Source organism: Carlito syrichta, unplaced genomic scaffold (genome assembly GCF_000164805.1).
Source record: "Carlito syrichta isolate Samal-C Ts95f unplaced genomic scaffold, Tarsius_syrichta-2.0.1 Scaffold302096, whole genome shotgun sequence".
Classification (NCBI taxonomy): Eukaryota; Metazoa; Chordata; class Mammalia; order Primates; family Tarsiidae; genus Carlito; species Carlito syrichta.
In genome coordinates, this window is record NW_007246192.1 from 44,346 (window position 1) to 64,381 (window position 20,036).

The following is a 20,036-nucleotide window of genomic DNA, read 5'->3' on the forward strand; positions in this document are numbered from 1 at the left end:
AATTTAAGTTGATAGCTATATGTATTCATTTGTGAATTTTTGGATTTGTTTAACTGGTACTGCCTATTTAAATGGTAACTGATGCTATTTCAAATTAAATTTTAGACTAGAAGAAAATTAAATATCCACTATTTTGTTCTCTCATCTTAAAGATAAACCGGGATCCAGTTTGGTTCTCTCTTCAAATAATAACTTTAGCAGCTGACCTGACACTGACTTAATTTATTACTCTTTACTCAACACTGACTGCTATGGCACCTCCAAATCACCAAATGCCTCCTGAGCACAGGTTGACTATTAATCAGCTTTCAGTATTACTATGGTAGTAGAGTAAAAATATTTATATATAATGTATTTGCAGTTATACTAATACTTTTTTCCCTAACATATCCAGTTTTCTAAAGTACCTCATGTGAAATTACTACACAAAAGCAAACATGCCTGATTTTGTACTTTTTTATAGTACCCTGCAGAATCACCAGATTGTTTTGTGGATTTTCCTGTTCCATTTTCTGTTTCCTGGACACCACAGGTAAATTTAAAATTTGTTTTAAGTAAATAAAGAGTACCATTGTCCCTCAGTATCTGTGAAGTATAGTTTGTGGCACCCTCTATGGATACAAAAATCTGTGTGTACTCAAGTCTGTCATATACATGTAAAGTGGCATAGTCTTTGTCTATAACCTATACACATCTTCCTGTGTACTTCAGATTATCTCTAGATTACATATAATAACAAACACAATGTAAATTATATGTAAATAGTTGTTATACAATATTTTCAATTTTATCATTATTATTTATTCATGAATATTTTCTATCACCAATTGAATCTGCAGTGTGAGACATATGGATAGGGAGAGCCAATGGTATATTCCTTTTTTTTTTTTTTTTTCAGTTGGAGTCTCACTCTGTTGCCCAGACTGGAGTGCAATGGCCGTTCCTGGCCACCGCAGCCTTGACCTGCTGGGCTCCAGCGATCCTTCCGCCTCAGCCTTCCGCACGTACACACACACTCACTCACTCACTCACTCACTCACTCACTCACTCACTCACACTCTCTCCATCTGGCCTCCAGGCCTTTATGCATCATTCTTGGTAAACATACCCGAGCTCTTTTGAGTAAATGTACTCAAGCTCATTTTCCTTTAAATTTAAATTCTAAAGAACTCTTTAGAAACCATTGGGTAGTAGGTGGATATTTGAGTGAAATTTTTCTTATTGCTGAAACTTTTAGCATTGATAACTTAATATAGAAAATTTTTTTTCAAGAGAATGGATTATAACTGAAAATATAAAATCTTGCCACTTCTACTCCATTTTTGTTATTTTAAAGTGTTTGTCCTGAGTTCATCTTTGAACTTAGACTCTATTCTTTTTTATGTGCTTTAGAACATTTGTACTTTGAGAAATGAATATAGAAGAGTTTTATTAGTACATTGATGATATTTAATAAGATAATGTTTTTAGTATTATATTGTAAATGGTAAAGTTATATAGATATAAGGTACTGTGATTTTCAGTGGTACTATTGGTCAGCATTTTGTGTGTGTGATTGTTAAAGATGTGACAGAATATGGTTAGGACGTGGTCTTTCTTTCATCTAGTAAATTGTGGCAATTGATAGCAAAATGAAGAAAACATTTCTATTCTTAGGCAAAGAGAAATAAAATTAGTGACATTTTATAAATATAGTCTCTAAATTAAGGATACTGATTTTTTAAAATAAAATTTTAATGAGCTTTAAGTAAAAATTTATGGTTATATTTTAAATTATAAATATACAGATAAAATAGTTATATATGAAATCAGCAAAAAAACAAAAAACAGTACCCTGATGGGATTAAAGTAGTCTTATGAAGCAAATGTCATTTTAATCATGTGTTCTTTTTATTCAAATTTATTGCTCATTTTCTTTTTTTAAAAGCACAAAAAATCTAATCCGCCCCAGTGAAAAACCAGAAAACATAATAAAATAAAGGAGAGGAGAGACTGTGATTTATTTTTGGTATATTAATGTATGTAATAAACCTGTAAGAAACATTATGTAGATTTTTTTTCCTTTAAAGAATCAGAATTATGCATAAGTTGTATAGCTTTCTTGTTTTTTTAATGTACATTTTTTTATTTGACTCTGGAGGCTTGTTAATCTTTATGTTTTAAGTGAGCTCATGAGAAAATATTGAATCTGGATTGTATTACTCTTTCCAGATGTTATCTCTAAATTAAACTTAATATTTATCACAATTCCAAAGTGGATGAGTTTCTTAGTATTTTTTATGATGATAACTCCAAAATTTTTCTTCTAGACATTAACAATATTGTTTAGCATTTACTTTATTCTGCCATATAACAAAATTAGTTTGTGACGTTCAGGTGACTGGAAAATTTTTGAAGGTAATCTCTTTTAAATTTTGTATCCCTACTTAATACCAGCTCAGTGCCTTGTTTATATAAGCATAAAGTATTTATACTATTAATTCACATTCAAGTTTTAGGTCTCATTGGATCTTAAATTCTTCTCCTAAATTATAGAATACACTGAAATTCTTAGCAAAGTACAGATAAAAATTAAGTTACCTTTTTATACACAGCTCAAATGTGATAGCTGTTAATATTTTTGTCACATTTACTTCAGATATATCTTTTTCTTTCCTCTTTCAGAAATAAGATGTTTTAAGAACAGCTAGGACTCCACCTTGTTTTCTGTAACTCATTTTTATTTGCTTCTCTCTCTCTAAACAGGTAACTGTTTGCCTGAAATTGGTGTGTATGCTATTCATGCATATTTTTGACGTTTGTTTATGCCATCTTTACAGTCTAACTTTTATTTATATAATATTTCAGTGATTTATCACTAATTTATGTTTGTCTAATACATTTATTTTAAATGAGTTATTTTATCCCATTATGTCAATCAACCAGTTGATTTATCCTTTGTCCCACTGATAAGGTTATTCACAATTACTGACAACACTGCTGCAGTGATCACCCTTACATATTTCTTTGTGCACACGAATGAGACTTTTAGTGTGGCTTTTTCCTAGAATGTAAAAATACTGGATTTCAGAGAATGTGCTTCTTTGAGGTTACTATATATTGCCAAATTGCCTTCCCAAATTGGTTGTGTTAGTTTATATTCTTCTACCCAGCAATGCATAGTAATTCTTACTTTCCCAATTCTTTGCCAAGTTTCAGTCTGCTCTTAGTCTGACCTTAATTCTTATCGGTCATCATTACTGTGTTCATGTCTTTTTCTTTTATTGTATACATTCCCTCTATATTTTGAATACTAATTCTTTGTTGGTTGTAAGGGATGTAAATATCCTTTCCCTTTGGCATGTCTTTTAACTTTGTATATGATGTATTTTGTCATACAGAAGTTGAACTTCAGTGCGGTTACATTTATCATTTTTTTCCTTGTGGTTTCTGCTTTTGTGTCTCAAAGAAGAAAATCTTTCATATCTTTTTCTGAAAATACATTCTCCTATAGTTCTAAAAGTTATAATTTTTCTATTTAAGCATTTAAGTATGAGATAGCAATCTGTATTTAGACTTGCCTGTTTTCTGTATGCTTATACAGTTTTGATGTGTCTCCACTTGTGGAGGTCTGGGGGTCATTTCATGGTTTTTTGTTTTTTTTTTTAACACATGTCTTTACAATTTAGAAAGTTTTCGAAAATATTATTTACCTATAAGAGTCTAGCTGTACATCATTAGAATTTTGCTGGTGGTACCAGAAGTATGAACTCTGTGAGTCTATTAGAGATGATAAGAATGTTGGTTTTATGTTTTGAAAATAAGCAATATGAGATCTCTTTGTTATATATGAGCTTTTCTTATTGACTGGCTGGAAACAATTCTGTTTGTGGGAGGTTTGTTGTTTTGTTTTTAGCAATTTTTAAATAGTTGTTCTTAAGCAACATAACTGTTACTATTACAGTCTAATAGCAAAGTTATATTTAAGAGACTAAGTAGGTTTCAGATAATTGAATTTTTAAAAATCCTTGTCTGCGTTTTCACAATTGCTCTTTGAATTCAGTGTTTCTGGACTTTAAACTTGGAGATCTTTATTTTTCTTCCTTTTTTTTTTTGTAATATAATAGACATGGCTTTGTGGCATCCATATTAAAAATGGGTAATTTTCCTTATGGTCCCTGTCTTCCTGCTGGGTTGATAATGTTTTGATGTATTTTTCTTTTGCTCTGATGAGAGGTCTGCTGCTGCTGCTCTGACATATTCATTTGGATGAATAATTATAACTTGCACAATGTCAAGCTGAAGATGGTAGGGTTTTGTGCGTCATGACAAGCCTAGTAGCCAGTGCAGGTGTCTCACAGCATGATCAGCAACAGCCAGTGTATTCTGGCTCAGAGGAGACATTTAGAGTAGTAAGAAATCAGCACCAAGGGCAAGGCTGCTGCTACTATTGCTGCCGTGATATGTGCCAAAGAAACACAAAGTGCTTCTCAAAGACAACTGTCTAAACACCTCTTTTCAGATATTTACTTTGTTTACTCCGTAAATTTTCTTTTATAGATTTTAGCATGAACTACAAGAATATCTCATTATTTTATCTTATTACTTCCGAACATCACAAATGTTCAAAAAATATGTCTTTTACAGTCCTTTTAGACTTTTGCATACAGGTCATATATGGGAATATTGTTGACTCATGATACTATACAATGCCCTAATGTCATATTTTAAGTGCACTGATATTATGATTATATAAAAACAAAATTCATCTTGTCTAGGTCACAGACCAAGCATAAATGGAGGTTAAAATTGCAGTTCTACCTGTAAATGTGCTATTAAGTATCCTTACCATGGGCAGTTGGAATTTTCAGATTTGGTGTAGTGCAATAAGCAGTGGTTTTTATATTTTTTACCATGAAATTCTGATATTCTTGGAATAATGCCACGAATCCAAGAAGAGCAAAACTAATGATACAGCCTCTGGCTGATAATCTGATGGTGAATGAAGAATTTGTAATTAAAGGAAACAGTTCTATTACGTAGCAGGGAGCATAATCCATTAGTTAGAGCAGCAGACTAGCAGTTGGGCTTTCTAAGTTCTGTTTACAGTTCAGCCATTGACTTAATTGTGCTATTTCAAACAAGTCACATGACTGCCCTTTGCCTCTGTTCATATGTACTGCATATGGAAATGGTGAACTTTTTCTCTTTTATAGATATGTTAAGAAAAATAATTCTGTTTTAAAATAAACACAATGTCAGGGGCAAACGAACTCAATTATTCACTCTAAGGATCCCGTGGAAGTTCTCTTGACTAACTGGGTTTTCTTTCTTTCAGTTTTCCCCTTTGCTTTCTTTTTTTGGAGGAGGACTCATAGTATTGGATTTTTGTTCACTTCTAAGTTGGCTAATTACATATACTTTTGCTTTCTTGGCAGTCTTGTTGCTACATTGGTATGGCTAAAAAGACATCAAAGGGATCAAAACAAAGAAAATTAACTATTGAGGATATGTGATATGGTAGAAAAACTATGAGTGAAGGAGTCTATGACCTGTAGACTCATCACCTATTAACCACCTCTTTTTCGAATTTCTTTAAAAAGTAACCCTAATTGACTGTAAAAAAGAAAAACAAAGGTAGGGGACTGGAAATATAAGCAAGCAAAATTAAGAAAATATAAAATCACCATGATGCTTTTTTTTAGAATTTGGATCTTGTTGGATAGTTTTTTTTCCCGAAACTATTCTTATAACTTAACAAATTTCACTTTTAAAAACACAGTTGATAATACTGTATACTTATTATTCCAGATAATCCTAAGAATCACTTGGGTTTTAGTTAGTTAAATTTACATCATTTAATTTAATTTATCCATCATTTGAAGAATTGATATGTTCACAACCTGGAAATATGTTATCTCTATATTTACTTAGGTCCTTCTCACCTATTTCTCCTTCTCCATGGTCAAACACTTTTAATTGTGAGCCAATTCTTTTGGTATTTACTTTATGTCATTACATACTCTTGTACTTATACTACCTCTTGTATTTATACTTCCACTGTGGATAATGAGGAATTTGTTTTCTCCATCTATCCTCTCTCTATCCTATCTTCCTGTTTTCCCCAAATTATTATATTGCAATTTTGATAATAATATTCAGTGTTTATATTGTGAGTAGATATGTATACTATGCAGATGTAAGCTATGTAGTTAACTAAGATTATTTTTTCTTTGTCGCTCTGCTTTTATTATTCCTAGAGTTAACATTTATCTTACTTTTACATTTCCTGAGTTTTCTAAGTTGTTATAGCTCATTCAAAGGTAGCTCATTCCCCCCAAACGGCTATGGTATTTCTAAGTAAGTTTGTTTAGTGAGCAGTTGAATATATGACTTTGACAGTCATATACTTTCCAGATCAAGGAAGAAGATACTATATTGCTGTAGTTTCAGTTGATTTATAAGATTATCAAAATTGATTTATGCTTTGTAGAATATTTGAGATCTGTGCATTGTGAGGACATGTGATACTTCTGTGGAGTGGTAAAACTCTTCCATGAATTTAAACACTCAAAGAGACTAATTGTGTGGAACAGGTTATCAGATGCTTTACAGTACCATCTTAAGGTCCATTGAGTAATTTACCTGCTCATGTTAATATGATTTTATTATAAGACTTCAGGGTGGGCTTCATAGTTTATTCTGTTGGATCATTGTAGCATAGTAAAAAAGAGAACACAGAATTTAAAAGTCTGGATTAATCCTGGCTCTGTCTTTACCAGTGCATAAACTTGTGTGAATTATTGGACTTAATCTATAAAAAGAGGGAAATCATATTTGTGTCATAGATTGTATGTGAGAGTAAGTTGAAATATTGTGTAGGAAAATCCTTTTGAACTGTAAAAGTGCTATACAAATTTATATACAAAGTGATATAGGGAGTTCATGTGAGTCTGTGAATTGGTGAGCTCTAAAAATAGGGAGAGCTAATATGGACAAAGAATTGATCACTTCATATACAGTTATATTGTGTGTATATGTAAATATCTACATAACAACAAATAATTGGTATCTATATATATTGAATTACATATATTTTAAAGACTTTAAAGTTGCATTTTTGTTTTTATGTAACAATCACAGAGTTTTCTGATGTTCAATAATGAAATAGGGTGATTAATGAAATATGACTGTCAATCTCACCAGGTTATGTGACTATGAAAGATGTATGCACTGTACCATTAATAGCATATATAAGAAATTTTGAGCAAAATATGGTTTTGTTTGACAGTTTCATTGGTTAATATATTTTTAGTGCTAAAATGAACTAATACTTAATGATATGGTTAGGAGTATCTCAGTAAAATCTTCTTACATGGCAACTGTTCCAAGTAAAAGAAAATCACAAATATCAGGGTCTAAATGGTTTCTTAATGTTGTGTTTTATATTTTAAAATAGTTTTGGAAAATAGATTATTTTAGCTAATGTTAGTGAAACAAATTTAATTTCAGTGAAAATACAATTTATTAACATTCTCTACCTCATGTTTTCTTCTTGTCAGGACTTTGTCTGGTAAATTGGTACAATATGTCTACTTGTACTTAAAAAAAAAAAATCCAAGGGCTAATTTGGAATATGTGGGTATTGGTGTGCTTGTGCTTGTATGTATGTGTGTGTGTTTTTTTGGAAAAATAGACACCTCTTTTGAGAATAAAGGTACAGTAGATTGAAGACAGAAATGATACTTCTGTGATTAAAAAGTGTTAATTCAAATATAATCGACTAGAGTCACTGACAGATATTCATACTTTCAGCTAGGAAATATTCTCCCTCCCATCTTTTTGTGCTGAAATTGAAATTGAATATTAGAAGTGAACCTAATTTAGCAGATAGATGTAGGGAAGCAAACCAGAATATTGGAGTTGGTATAATAGAGGCAGTCCACACCATTTATTTATTTATTTGTTAAATGATGTCACTGTTAGTAGTTAGTTCCCTGGCTCTGGCTGTGAGAGTAACATTGACTGGTATTCTTTCTATTGTCTTGACCTTATCTAAGTAAAGATTCTTGTGATCATTTATTTTCTGATTTCATTGTTTTTGGTGTGAGTGATGAAATATAAGAGAATTAACTCTTTTCACCAGGAATAGTAGCACTCTCTTTTGGGTATAGCCTGACTGGAACAAAAGCTAGTCTTCCCTCCCCCCCACTAATTGGCTTTTGATTTTTTTTTTTTTTTTTAAGCAGTCTACAATATAGGATAACTAAGGGTAAGATTGGAGGTGCCTACTTATTTTCAACATGTACTTGGCAAACTTCTCTCTTTTTTAAAAAACAGAATTGCTACAGTTATTCTGTGATGACTACACAAAAGGTGACTTTATTTCATTTGGCCCTTCTGGCAGATACCTTTTTAACATATTTTAGTAACAGATATTTAAGTGATTATTGGTCAGTTATAGTCAAAACAACTTAAGTGTAGAAGAGGTGATAAGTTCTTTATGGATTGCTTGGCAGATAACAGCATTTGATTAAATAGGTTCAGTTGCAGATGTGCCCGTAGAAAGAGTTGAGTACATCAATGAAGTATGCAAGTAAGATCAAATAAACTGAATAGTTAGATTTATCACCTCTTTAAAGATATCTGATTGGAAATATTGCAATTAATATTGAAATTAGATTTCTTAAAAAGTTTTATCTCTTAATATTTCCTTATTCTACTGAAGCCTTTTGAATTCTCCAAAGATAAAGATAAAAATGATTATTAGAGAATTTATCTGCAAGTATTACAGGGAAGAATAAAAAAACCAGAATCGAAAGCAACTGTTGGAAGTACCAGAAAATTATGCTATTAATTTAAGTGTCATCAGAGCACAAAAGATCACATTCCAGAACTGTGTGGAAATTATTAAAATACTGGAAATAATAGTACTTAAGATGAAGATATTATACTCTAAGATCTGGTTAAGTGACTGACATTATTACTTCATTCAGGTATTATAAAAGTAACAAAATGCTTTTAAAGATAATAAGCCTTACATTTTGAGATTGGCAGTATTCACACTTTTCTGCTTAAGTGCTTTCTTAGTTTAACATAATTTAATAACAGTTAAGGGGGAATAGCTAACATTTAGTTCCCAGATATATCTTTCCTCCTTCCTTTTCTGATATGTACACATTTTATATATCTATATATAAAAGTGATAAAATTTTATTCTGTAAGTGGTGAGTGTATGAGCAGTTAGTCTTCTGCCTTCTTCGTCCTTGCTTTTAATGAGTGCTGCTATATTGTTTGCTTTTTAAAAGTTCCTAATTGTTGAGAAAACAATTGCAAATAATTCGCTATGTACATGATTACTGTCCAGAAATCAGAATGAGTGTTTTTTTAAGTAGCCTTATTAAGGTATACTTGACATGAAATACACTGAACATATTTAAAGTTTTCAGTTTGGTGATTTTTGACAAATATTTACACCATGAAGCCATCTCTACAATCAAGATGATATATATTTCTATTACATCCCATTGCCTCCTTCCTTGTTGTTCCTCCCTCCTATCCCTCCTAATTTTTTCTCCAATCCCCAGGCAACTATTGATCTGCTTTCTGTTGCTGTAGAAGCATCTGTAATTTCTTTTAGTATCTTTCATGATTTTATGTACTTTTCTATGTTAATTTTCTTTCCTCAGCATAATATCTTTGAGGTTCATCCATATTGTCACCTGTGATATGGTTCATTGTTTTTATTGCTGAATGGTTATGGATGAACCACATCTTGACCATTTACCTACTGATGAGCATTGGGTTATTTTCAGGATGTGGCTATTAAAATTCTCCTCAAATTGATCTGTAGATTCAATGCAATCCTATTAAAAATAAAAATCCTTTTTTTTAATAGGCAAAATTATTCTAAATGTATGTGGAAATGCAAAGGACCTACACACTTTCAGAATAACTCTGAAAAAGGAGAACAGAGTTGGAGTACACACTACCTTAATTCAAGACCTAGAAGTCTGCCTTTATAAGATAATATGATATTCTCATAAAGGTAGACAAATAGATTATTGGAATGGAGGATTAAAAAACAGACCCACACACATACAGACGTTTTTCAGCAAAGAAGCAAAGATAGTTTAGTGGAGGCAGGACAGTCCTTTCAACAAGTGGTGCTGAAACAATTGGATATCTTTATGCAATAATGAACTTTGATCTATATTTAAAAAATTAACTTATAATGGATTATAAACTTAATATGAAACCTAAAATTCTAAAAGTTTTAGAAGAAACACTGGAAAAAGTGTTTGTGACCCTTGGCTAGGTAGAGATTTCTTAATATAATACCAGATACAAGGTTCACAAGTTGATAAATTGTGCTTCATCAAAATTAAAAATTTCTGCTTTTGTAAGATACTGTTAAGGAAAAAACAAGCTACAGACAAGGAGAAAATATTTGCAAATCATATACCTGAGAATGTACTCATATTCAGAACATAATAAGAAACACTCAAAGCCCATATATATGCCGACTTAACACTTTTACTACCATAATAAAGCTGTATATAAGTTGATTTCACATGGAAAACTTTTCAAAATGTATTTACTTATCTCTTAGAGGATTGAATTATGTCACTTGTCTTATTCTTTTTGGCTCGGAATCTAATTCTGGCTTCCTACTTCACTTACTTTGCCACACTGTTTACTCATCCACCTAGCTTGTCAGCTTCTTGGTGGTGTATCTTGACAGAACACCTTGCCTCAGCTCTACCACTGTATCTCTCTCTCTCTTTGCCCCAGGGAGAGAGTCGCTTGGTATACATACATGTACAAACCTGGAAATGTGAGGGAATTAATACCCCTTTAGTGCAACTTAACCAGTGAGGAATGGAAGCCAGGAAATAAATGCTTCCGGATTCTGGTTCTTGGACAGGAATTCTGAACTTTCTCTACAGCTTCTCACAGAGCCCCCATTGACTACCATAACTAGCTTGAAAGTACACGCTTATTTTGACTTTCTCTCCTGTGTTTCACTCTTTCCAGTCCCCATTCCCATTCCCCAAGTTCACTTCCAATAAATGAACTTGTCTCAGGCTTTCCTTTTTGAGGGGATCACAAGCTCAGACAAACTGTCATTGTTATTGTCATATACCACAGATAAAGATGTGTAGGACAAGGTCCAAATATACTAATCATACTTATGGCCCAGAAGTTTACCTTTAAAAATTCTGATATTTGGCTTTACATTGTGTTTAACTTGTTTTTCAAAAGTGAACAAAACCTATACAATTATATATGACCTCCTAACCAGTATAACTTGACTGGCCTTCTTTAAAATCAGAGTATAAATCAAAGGCTGCACTAGGCTTCTCTCAAATGATTTTTCTTGACCCTAGAGAATTGTAATCTTCACAGTTGCCATCAGCTTCCTTTGACTTACCACGATTTGACAAATTCTCTGTGACTCTTATCTAACAGTGGACTCTAGGCACTGACTTCTTGCTGCACTTGTACTATTTGTTTGTAGAATGTTATAAAAGTTTCTCAACATTCAGTGATAGGTACTAAAGTTTTTTAAAGAATTTAGATCTAAGTATGCAAATAATTCTTCAGCGGAAAATGACACTGTGGAAGCCAAGACCACTAATTTCTTTTACTAAATATATCTTCTCTAAGAGAGTCATGGAGCTAATAAGAAAATCTTCATTTACCTCTCTATTCATTGGCTTATGCTTTATAACAATAAGTAGAAAAGTGATACTTTTTAAGGCTTTAGAATAATGATACCTGTTTTCTAATGTTTTATTTAATTTATTAAACATGAACAAGAATAAGCCACCCTTGCCTTGCTTAAATATTGGGGCACTTGACTCATGCATACCTTCCAGCATAAAAATTAGCAAACCTTGCCAAAATAGGCTGTAATATAGCTTTCAGTAAAACTATAGAATAACACTTTTAGTTTTTTGTGAGGTCATGGTCTGGTGACCTTTGAACAGACTGATTTTCTAATAGTTCATGATCTCAAGACTTAATGCCAAAAATACCATCCTGAATGATTTGCTTAGAAATCTTTTCAGATATGTGTGTTCAGAAACTTTTGGTGCACAGAGATACCAAATACAGATCTTTTCATGGAGAAGCCCATATACAGAACAATCTGGGTATTCTGATTTAGGTGCAGATAATTCTGTTAAGTGCCTTAGGTGAACCTAATATTGGATTGATCTCTTAATATCTTTATGCCTGCTCTATTCAAATCATGTGGAGATGTCTTTTCTTTTTTTTCTTACAATTAATACTTTTTTTGTTCTTCTGACCTTTACTTTTCACTGTTGGAAGACTGGACTCTATGTGAGGGAACATCTCTCCTGTTAAACTTAGCTTCTGTACTCCCTCTGCTTGTACTATCGTGGACGTGGTCTTCTAGTTGCCTTGTTTGATAGTGTCTCTTATTTCCTACAGCCCTGCCCCACATTAAAATAGACAAGTGGATAAGTTCTGTTGCGGTTGGTGTGCCTTTGCACTAAACCTTTTGGGGCAGCTGAAGTAGAATATACTTGACTCATTTCTTCTCATCTTGTTTTATATATTTTAACTTTCTCACAATGCTTCTTACCTGATTTTTGGACTTTTTAAGGACAAGATGTTGCTTAGCATCCTGTTCTCTCTTTTCTCACAGCACACCAAGGCTTAACGAGAGACTTCGGCATCATTATCTTGGTTTCTGTGATACTTTTCTCAGTAAGAGAGTTTATTGCTTTTGGGGCAATCAGCCTTATGTGTATATGTTTATGGGTTTTCTGTTTTCTGCTGCTGATTTCTATTATCTTCTATCTTCAACATTTTTCTGCCTTGCATTTTTCTATTTCATTTTATTATCTTATTATTAATTATTACTGTATGTATGCGCAAAAAAGGATGGTATTTTCTTTTGACAGTGAATCCAGCTGCAGTATTATGGGTGTAATTTTTGGATCTTTACCATACTTAAGCTGTGTAGTTGCTTTGCTATTCCTGCTAACAATTTGTGGTTCCAAACCTGCTTCAAAAACTTAAAATTTTTATAAGATTGCAATTTCCCTATTTTTAAAATAATAATGTTAGTCATATAATGCATTTTAAAATTCTCCTTTAAATACATGGTGATATAAATTATAATGTAATCCAAATATTTGATTTTCATATACAAGTTTTTTATTCTAATATAAAAGGTTTTGAGTTTCTTTTTAGAGAGAGTGAGAGAGAGACGATGACCTTGCTCTGTCACCCAGGCTGGAATGCAGTGGCTCAGTCATAGCTCACTGCAGCCTGGATTGCTTGATTCAAGTGATTCTCCTGCCTCGGCTTCCCAAGTAGCTGAACTACAGATGCACACCATTATCCTCGACTAATTTTTCTTTCTTTTGTTTTTTAAGAGTTGTGACTACTATTTCTGACTAATACTTAATACTTTATTTTTAGAGACCAATCTTGCGGTGTTAGCCAGTCTGGTCTTGAACTCCTGGGCTCAAGTGATCCTCCTGTCTCAGCCACAAGAGTTGCTGGGACTACAGGCATGAGCCACTGTGTCTGCCTGAAAGTTCTTTTGATCAAAGTGGGGAGTGATTATTATATCTTAAATCATTTAAATATACATTATTTGTATTTACTGGCTAGGTATTTATATTTGATACAAACTGTTTATAAACAAGAATTGAAAATAAATGGGAGTACATTATAATTGGCATCTTGAATGGAAATATAAGCACTTTTAAGTGAAAGGCATTACCAATTTACGGATTTTCAAACAGTCAAAGAGTTATATTTAGAATTCTTGAGTTTTAGAGCTAGAAGTCACCTTAGAAGTTATCTACTGCACACCCACATTTATAGGTGCAGTGTTAAAGCTTAGAGAGACTGAGTATGTCTTACTTAAGATCAAATACTTTTTTTACCATCAAGATTAGAGCTGTGACTTCCTTACAAACGGGGTGCTTTTATCTTTGTATCAGAGAACTCAACATAATCCTATGCATGCTTAAAATATTAACCTCATTGAATTTAATATATTTTTCACTATGCTATGAACATTTTGAAGTGAAAGAATGGTTAACAGACCATTTATTTCTATTTATACACATGATTTTTTATGCTTATAAAAATAATGTTATAGGATATACAGAAAAGTTCAAAAAAGAAAATAAAAATAAAGCAGTAACGAACAAGGAGAGTGCTGTAGAAGAGAAGCCAAACCTTGGGATTAAGCTATCTCAGTTAATGAAGGAAAAGCTACCTTGGAGAATTCAGAACTCCACCCAGGATACTTCATTTTTTTTAAAAAACCATCCTTTAATTTTGAGGCTTTGCCTATTTCCTTTTCTTACTCCAAAGCTCTGCAATTAGAAAAATAATCTCCAGACTTATGAGGTTATTTTTTATTTGATCATGTATATTTTTTCTTATTGGAATTGTTTTTATCCCCCATTTTTCTATTTGCATCTGCTCATTTCTATTGATTTTTCAGTAATTTTCATATTAAGGGTATCAACCCCTTGTCTAACATGGCACAGATATTTTCCTATTTGTTATTTCATTAGTCTGTGAACTTTTCTAGGTCAAGGACTGTATGTCTTATAATAATGACTCTCAATTTTTATACATTTACTATATGTTAAGAAGTTAGTGTTTTTTATACATTATCTCACTCAAATGTGAGGATTAACACTGTTTCCCTGTTACAAAAGCTAAGCGAAATTAAGTATCTTGCTGAGAAAGTTGCAACTAACTTTAAGTGGTGGAGCCAGGAAGGGGACTCAAGATTTGATTAGTCTATGATCTTAACATACTGTATTGCACCTTATAACTTCTTAATGTTAACAGTATGTAGTATAGAGTATAATACTTAGTAGACACATTATTCACATTTGCTGTTTGATTTGTATTAGAATTCATTTATGTAATATTTGCTTAATTTTTTATAACTTAAGTGAAGACTTGCATTCTTTAATGCTTGCTCCAGATAGTTTGTTCAAAGAATATAGTTACAAATGAACTCTTTTAAGTTGAAGATAAAACGTTTTCTTCCTTAACTCTAATTTTGTAAAATGGGTTTTATTTTTTACAAATGTATAGTCAAAATTTCCAAAATTTACTACAAAAATAAGATGAAATATTATTTTAAACATTAACAACAAAAGGCCAAGTTATGAAGAAAATGTCCTTAAAGTTGCCTTTTTTCCTGTATCTTATAGAAGTATGACTCTGGTAACATTCTGAAACAAGCTTGCCTGACTTCATAATTCCACCAATTTGCACATTAGCATCACTTGGGAAACTTTTAAAAGTCCCAGTACCAAAGGCTGCATTGAATCAAGATCAATTGAAAAGGCATGGCTCGGGCTGGTCCAAGTTCTGTGGTATTTACAACTAATTGATCACAACCAGTTACAGATTTCTTTGGCTGGGCGCGGTGGCTTAAGCCTGTAATCCCAGCACTTTGGGAGGCTGAGACAAGAGCACTGCCTCACTCCAGGGGTTCAAGACCAGCCTGGGCAACTTGATGAGACCTCGTCTCTACAGTAAATCAAGAAATTAGCTGGGCGTGGTAGTGCACCTATAGTTCTGGCTATTGGGAAGGCTGAGGTGGAAGGGTTGCTGGAGCCCAGCAGGTCAACGCTGGGGTGGCCGTGAATGTGTCACTGCCCTCCAGCCTGGGCAATGGAGTAAGACTCTGACTCAGAAAAAAACAAAAGAAGGAATGACTAGCCATTTTTGTTAAGCAGTGACAAGGCCATGTGTTCTTTGAGCTATGGCTGCCATGTTTCCTTTCTTTCTTTCTTTTTTTACAAGAATACAAATCCACTTTTTTCTATTTACTTTCCGTTAGTTTAAATCCTTGAGGGGTACAGCATTATATGGATTCTGTGTCCAATGGCCTTAGCAGGATGGTTGCTTCAGAATTTGGCAGGAACCATGCCACTATTTCCATGGGCCCAAGTTACCTTTCCCCAGATTGCTCTGGCTTTGTTTGGTTTGCTGCCAGGAGTCACTGTGTTGTTCTTTGTTTTATATACATAAGCACATCTCTTGCCCAAATAGAATTCAGTTTCATCTCGGGGATAAACACGTTCAATTTTGAGAATAGCTGTGTGCTCCCTTTGGTACCAGAGACCTCGCTTATAGCCAGCAAAAATGGCTTTGGACCACAGCCTTCCAGAAGTATTTGCCTCTTAGAAGTCCTGTTCCCAACAGGCCTCCGTGGGTTCCTAGATGGCGCAAAGAGCAACTGCCTTGTTTTCTTATCTTTGGCCCTCTCCCCTACCTTGGGGAGGTGACTCTCCTCTCTAATATACTTCTCAATAAGCTATATTTTCCAATCTAAAAAAAAAGAAAAGGAATACCTGGGAGTAGGCTGTATATTAACGTTTAAATTCCTTAAGTGATTCCAGTATGATTTTTACTGTAGAGAAAGTTGCAGGTACTAATATTTCCGTGGTTTGTTATCTATATCCATAGTTGAAGGAAATGCTAATCTTACTTGAAGTTAGAGAACGTATTTTTTTTTTAACCCATTTAAGATTCTCTGGTTAAGAGTGCCTGTCCTAGACATTGCCAAGATTATAACTTGAGCTTTTCTTAAAAGAAATAGGAATACATATTTGTGTTGTTTTAGAGTTTTAAATATTACTTAAATATATAGATTTGAAGATTTATGTAACAAGGCTAGTTATTAAGTATTCTTAAAAAATGAAATTTTAATGTAATTTTTAGAAAACAAATTAGTCTATAAACAAATCCAGAAAAAATACTTTGGATTAACTTTCTAAGTTATACTAAATAGCTCACATATAATTTATTTATTATTTTAATTTATTTAATATTTATTTATTATCTATTTAATATTTTTGAGAGTGATCTCCCTCTGATATTTTACTACAAATTTTCTTTTTTTAAAATATCAGTAGATTTAGGGAGTACAGATAGTTTTTAGTTACGTGTTGTACTGCACAGTGGTGAAGAAGCCTGGAACTTAAAAGCGTACCCACCAGTCCACCTTTGCACATTATACTCAATAGGTGATTTTTTTATCCCTCCACCCTTCCCCCTTTCCTGTACCCCTTCTGCATCTCCGATTATTATAAATTTTTAAACATATGAGAGACATTGAAAATGTATATGGTGAATACTATATGTACACCACCTAGATTGGATAGCTAACATTTACTGTACTTGCTTTATCATGTATCTTTCCATTGATTCAACCCTACATCCATAAATCCATGTGATTCCTAGTGCCTTTCAAAGTAATTTGCAGATTTCAGAATAGTTTATTCAAACTTCATTCGCATGCAGACATTTAATTAGAGTTCAGTTTTTTGTAAAATATGGAAACAATAAAATGCAAGGTCCTAAGTGTTCTGTAAGTTCCAGTAAATAGATACACCTGTGCAATCTACACTAAAGATGCAGAACATTATCTTCACAGGGTTTTTGTCTCTTCCCAGTAAATCCCTATTGTTTTGGTGTTCTTCACCAGAGCTGTTACATCTGTACTAGATATCATATAAACAGAAGCATATAGTGTGTACTTTTTTGTACATAAGCTTGTTTCACCTAGCATGTTTTAAAAATTCATCCATGTTGTGACATGTTATCAGTAGCTATTTCCTTTTTTATTCCTAAGTAGTATTCCACTGCATGAATATCTGGGATGATCCTTTCTTCCACTGAAGAACATCTGGATGGTTACCAGCTTTTGGCACTTATAAATGTAGCTGCTGTGAACATTTTGGTAAAAGTATTTTTATGAACATACATTTTCACTTGGAGTAAAATTGCTAGGACATTAAGTAGGAATATATTTAGTTCTTTAAGAAATTGTCAGATCCTTTCAAACACAATGTGCCATTTTACATCTTACCAACAGTATATGTGAGGTCAGTTGCTTTACATCTTCATCAACACTTTTTATTTTAATGTTGTCTTATTAATACTAGTGTTCTCACTTTTTTTCTGAAAATTTTTTCATTTTACTTTGCACATTAGAGGTTGGCAAAAAAGACAAAAAAAAAAACAAGATTTAAAACAATAGCACAGCACCTTTGGTGAGCTGTGAGACTTATATTACAAAATGAGAAGTTGGTTATTTTTATTTTTGAAAAAATATTTTAGATAACTCATTTTTATGCAAAACACTTATTGAACTTTGACTTCAATTTTGGTCATAGTGTTCCTTGGCATTTACAGTGATATGTATAGAATAATAGTATTTTTAAATGTGGAAATAATGTTTCTTTCAGTTTAGTTAGGGGAAAACATTCAAAATAAGGGTTTGTGAGTTATTTAATGGACAAAATAAGCAGTTGAGGAAGAAACTGTTGATTTATCACCTAGCTTACTGATATAATAGTTTTCATGTCTACCCTGTTTTATTGAAATTGCTAAGAAAAATATTTCTGTTCCACCTGACACCTTTTTGGCTTTTCTTTTGCTTATCTGACATGTAAAAATACTGTGTAATGTGGCTATCTAGTACTGTGTAATGTGGCTATCTACTGTGTAATGTGGCTATTTTTACATGCTTATCTGACATGTAAAAATACTGTGTAATGGCTTTAACGATTTAAAACTCACTTTTTATATAATTACCAAGTAACTGCTAGTTCCAGGGCTGTTTTGTTTTTTGTTATTTTCTCCTTTTCTTTTTTTAAAGAAATTTTCTATTTTCTGTTCAAAATGCAGAGATAGAATTTTATTTGCAGTTATGCCTAAGAGAAATGGACAATGTGATTGGAGATATAAACTTCAAATAAAAGATTCCACTGTGAAAACATTTTATGTTTTTTAGGAGGATGCTAAGCTTTTCTTGGGTATACAATGAAATAGGTAATTGCAGATTTTAAATACTCATGTGTAGAAATGGAGAGAAAAAAAAAGAAGAGACAGAGACACATTATTGTAGTGATTAAAAAACTAGTTCCTTGAGCGTCTAGTTTTCTGATTTTTGGATTCCATCATCTAAACTTGTAGATAAGTATAATACACCTGAAGAGTAATAGACATTCTACCTTCAATATCCAAAAAGGCTGTTTTTCAGACATTAAGGTCTGGTTCCTACTCTTATACTTTTTAATTTTATTTTTTGAGTCGAAGTCTCACTCTGATGCCCAGGCTGGAGTGGAGTGGCATACTCACGGCCACCCGCTCATTGACCTGCTAGGCTCCGGCGATCCTCTGCCTCAGCCTTCCAGGTAGCCAGAACTTACAGGCATGCGCTACCACGCCCAGCTAATTTTTTGATATATTGTAGAGAAGAGGTCGCACCAAGTTGCCCAAGCTGGTCTCGCACCCCTGGACTCAGGCAATTCGCTCGCCTCTGCCTCTCAAGGTGCTGGGATTACAGGTTTGAGCCACCACACCCTGCCTACTTTAAAAAAAAAATGTATGTAGAAGTGAAACTGAGCCATGAATTCATCTAAGTGTAAACCTGACCAAAGTGATGAAATGAAATGGCATCCTAAAGTGCATAGGTACAAAATGCAGGTTTAGAGAAGTGGCTCCTTTTCATCTTAGGGGAGATCATATCCTTGGATTGTTGATACAATCGTTTATTTCAGATGAATACATTTGCAATTTCAGTGACTTTGTTTTTCTTATTTGGAATAATAATTAAACCCTTATAAACTTAGATTTAATTGCTTTTTATATAAAAAGTGTTCAATAAATAGTTCTTTTAAACATACCACATTATTTTATGAGAAACTCTGGACTTTGTTTAAAAATAAAAATATAAATTGATTTTTAAAATCAGTGAGGGTGGGCAACCCTCTTAGGACCCTTCACCCGTGGGAGTTTTTCTGTCTTCTCATTTTCTCAATATATCCTGCTTCACAAATAAATAAATAAAACCAGTGATGGCTTTACTTTTTGTTATTTAGTGAGAATATATTAAAATATATTTAAGCTAATTTCTATAAAGGATTAATGTATGAAATACAGAAGTCAGAGATTGACTAAAAGTTAAACGTGGAAAAAATTCATTTGTAATTTGTTTGACTCCTTTAATCATATGTGAAACCCTT

General features: G+C 32.8%; 1 protein-coding gene and 1 pseudogene across 1 annotated transcript in view; one reads left to right on the forward strand and one right to left on the reverse strand.

Moving 5' to 3' along the window:
* Positions 1 to 20,036, forward strand: part of FANCL (Fanconi anemia complementation group L) — a gene marked incomplete at its 5' end in the record, with an annotated part of 60,256 nt that overhangs the window by 33,892 nt on the left and 6,328 nt on the right. The window contains one exon of the mRNA XM_008056079.1: positions 464 to 532. Coding sequence (XP_008054270.1) covers positions 464 to 532 — 69 coding nt within the window. The remainder of the gene's footprint in view (positions 1 to 463; positions 533 to 20,036) is intronic.
* On the reverse strand, positions 15,843 to 18,371 carry LOC110595467 (annotated as a pseudogene).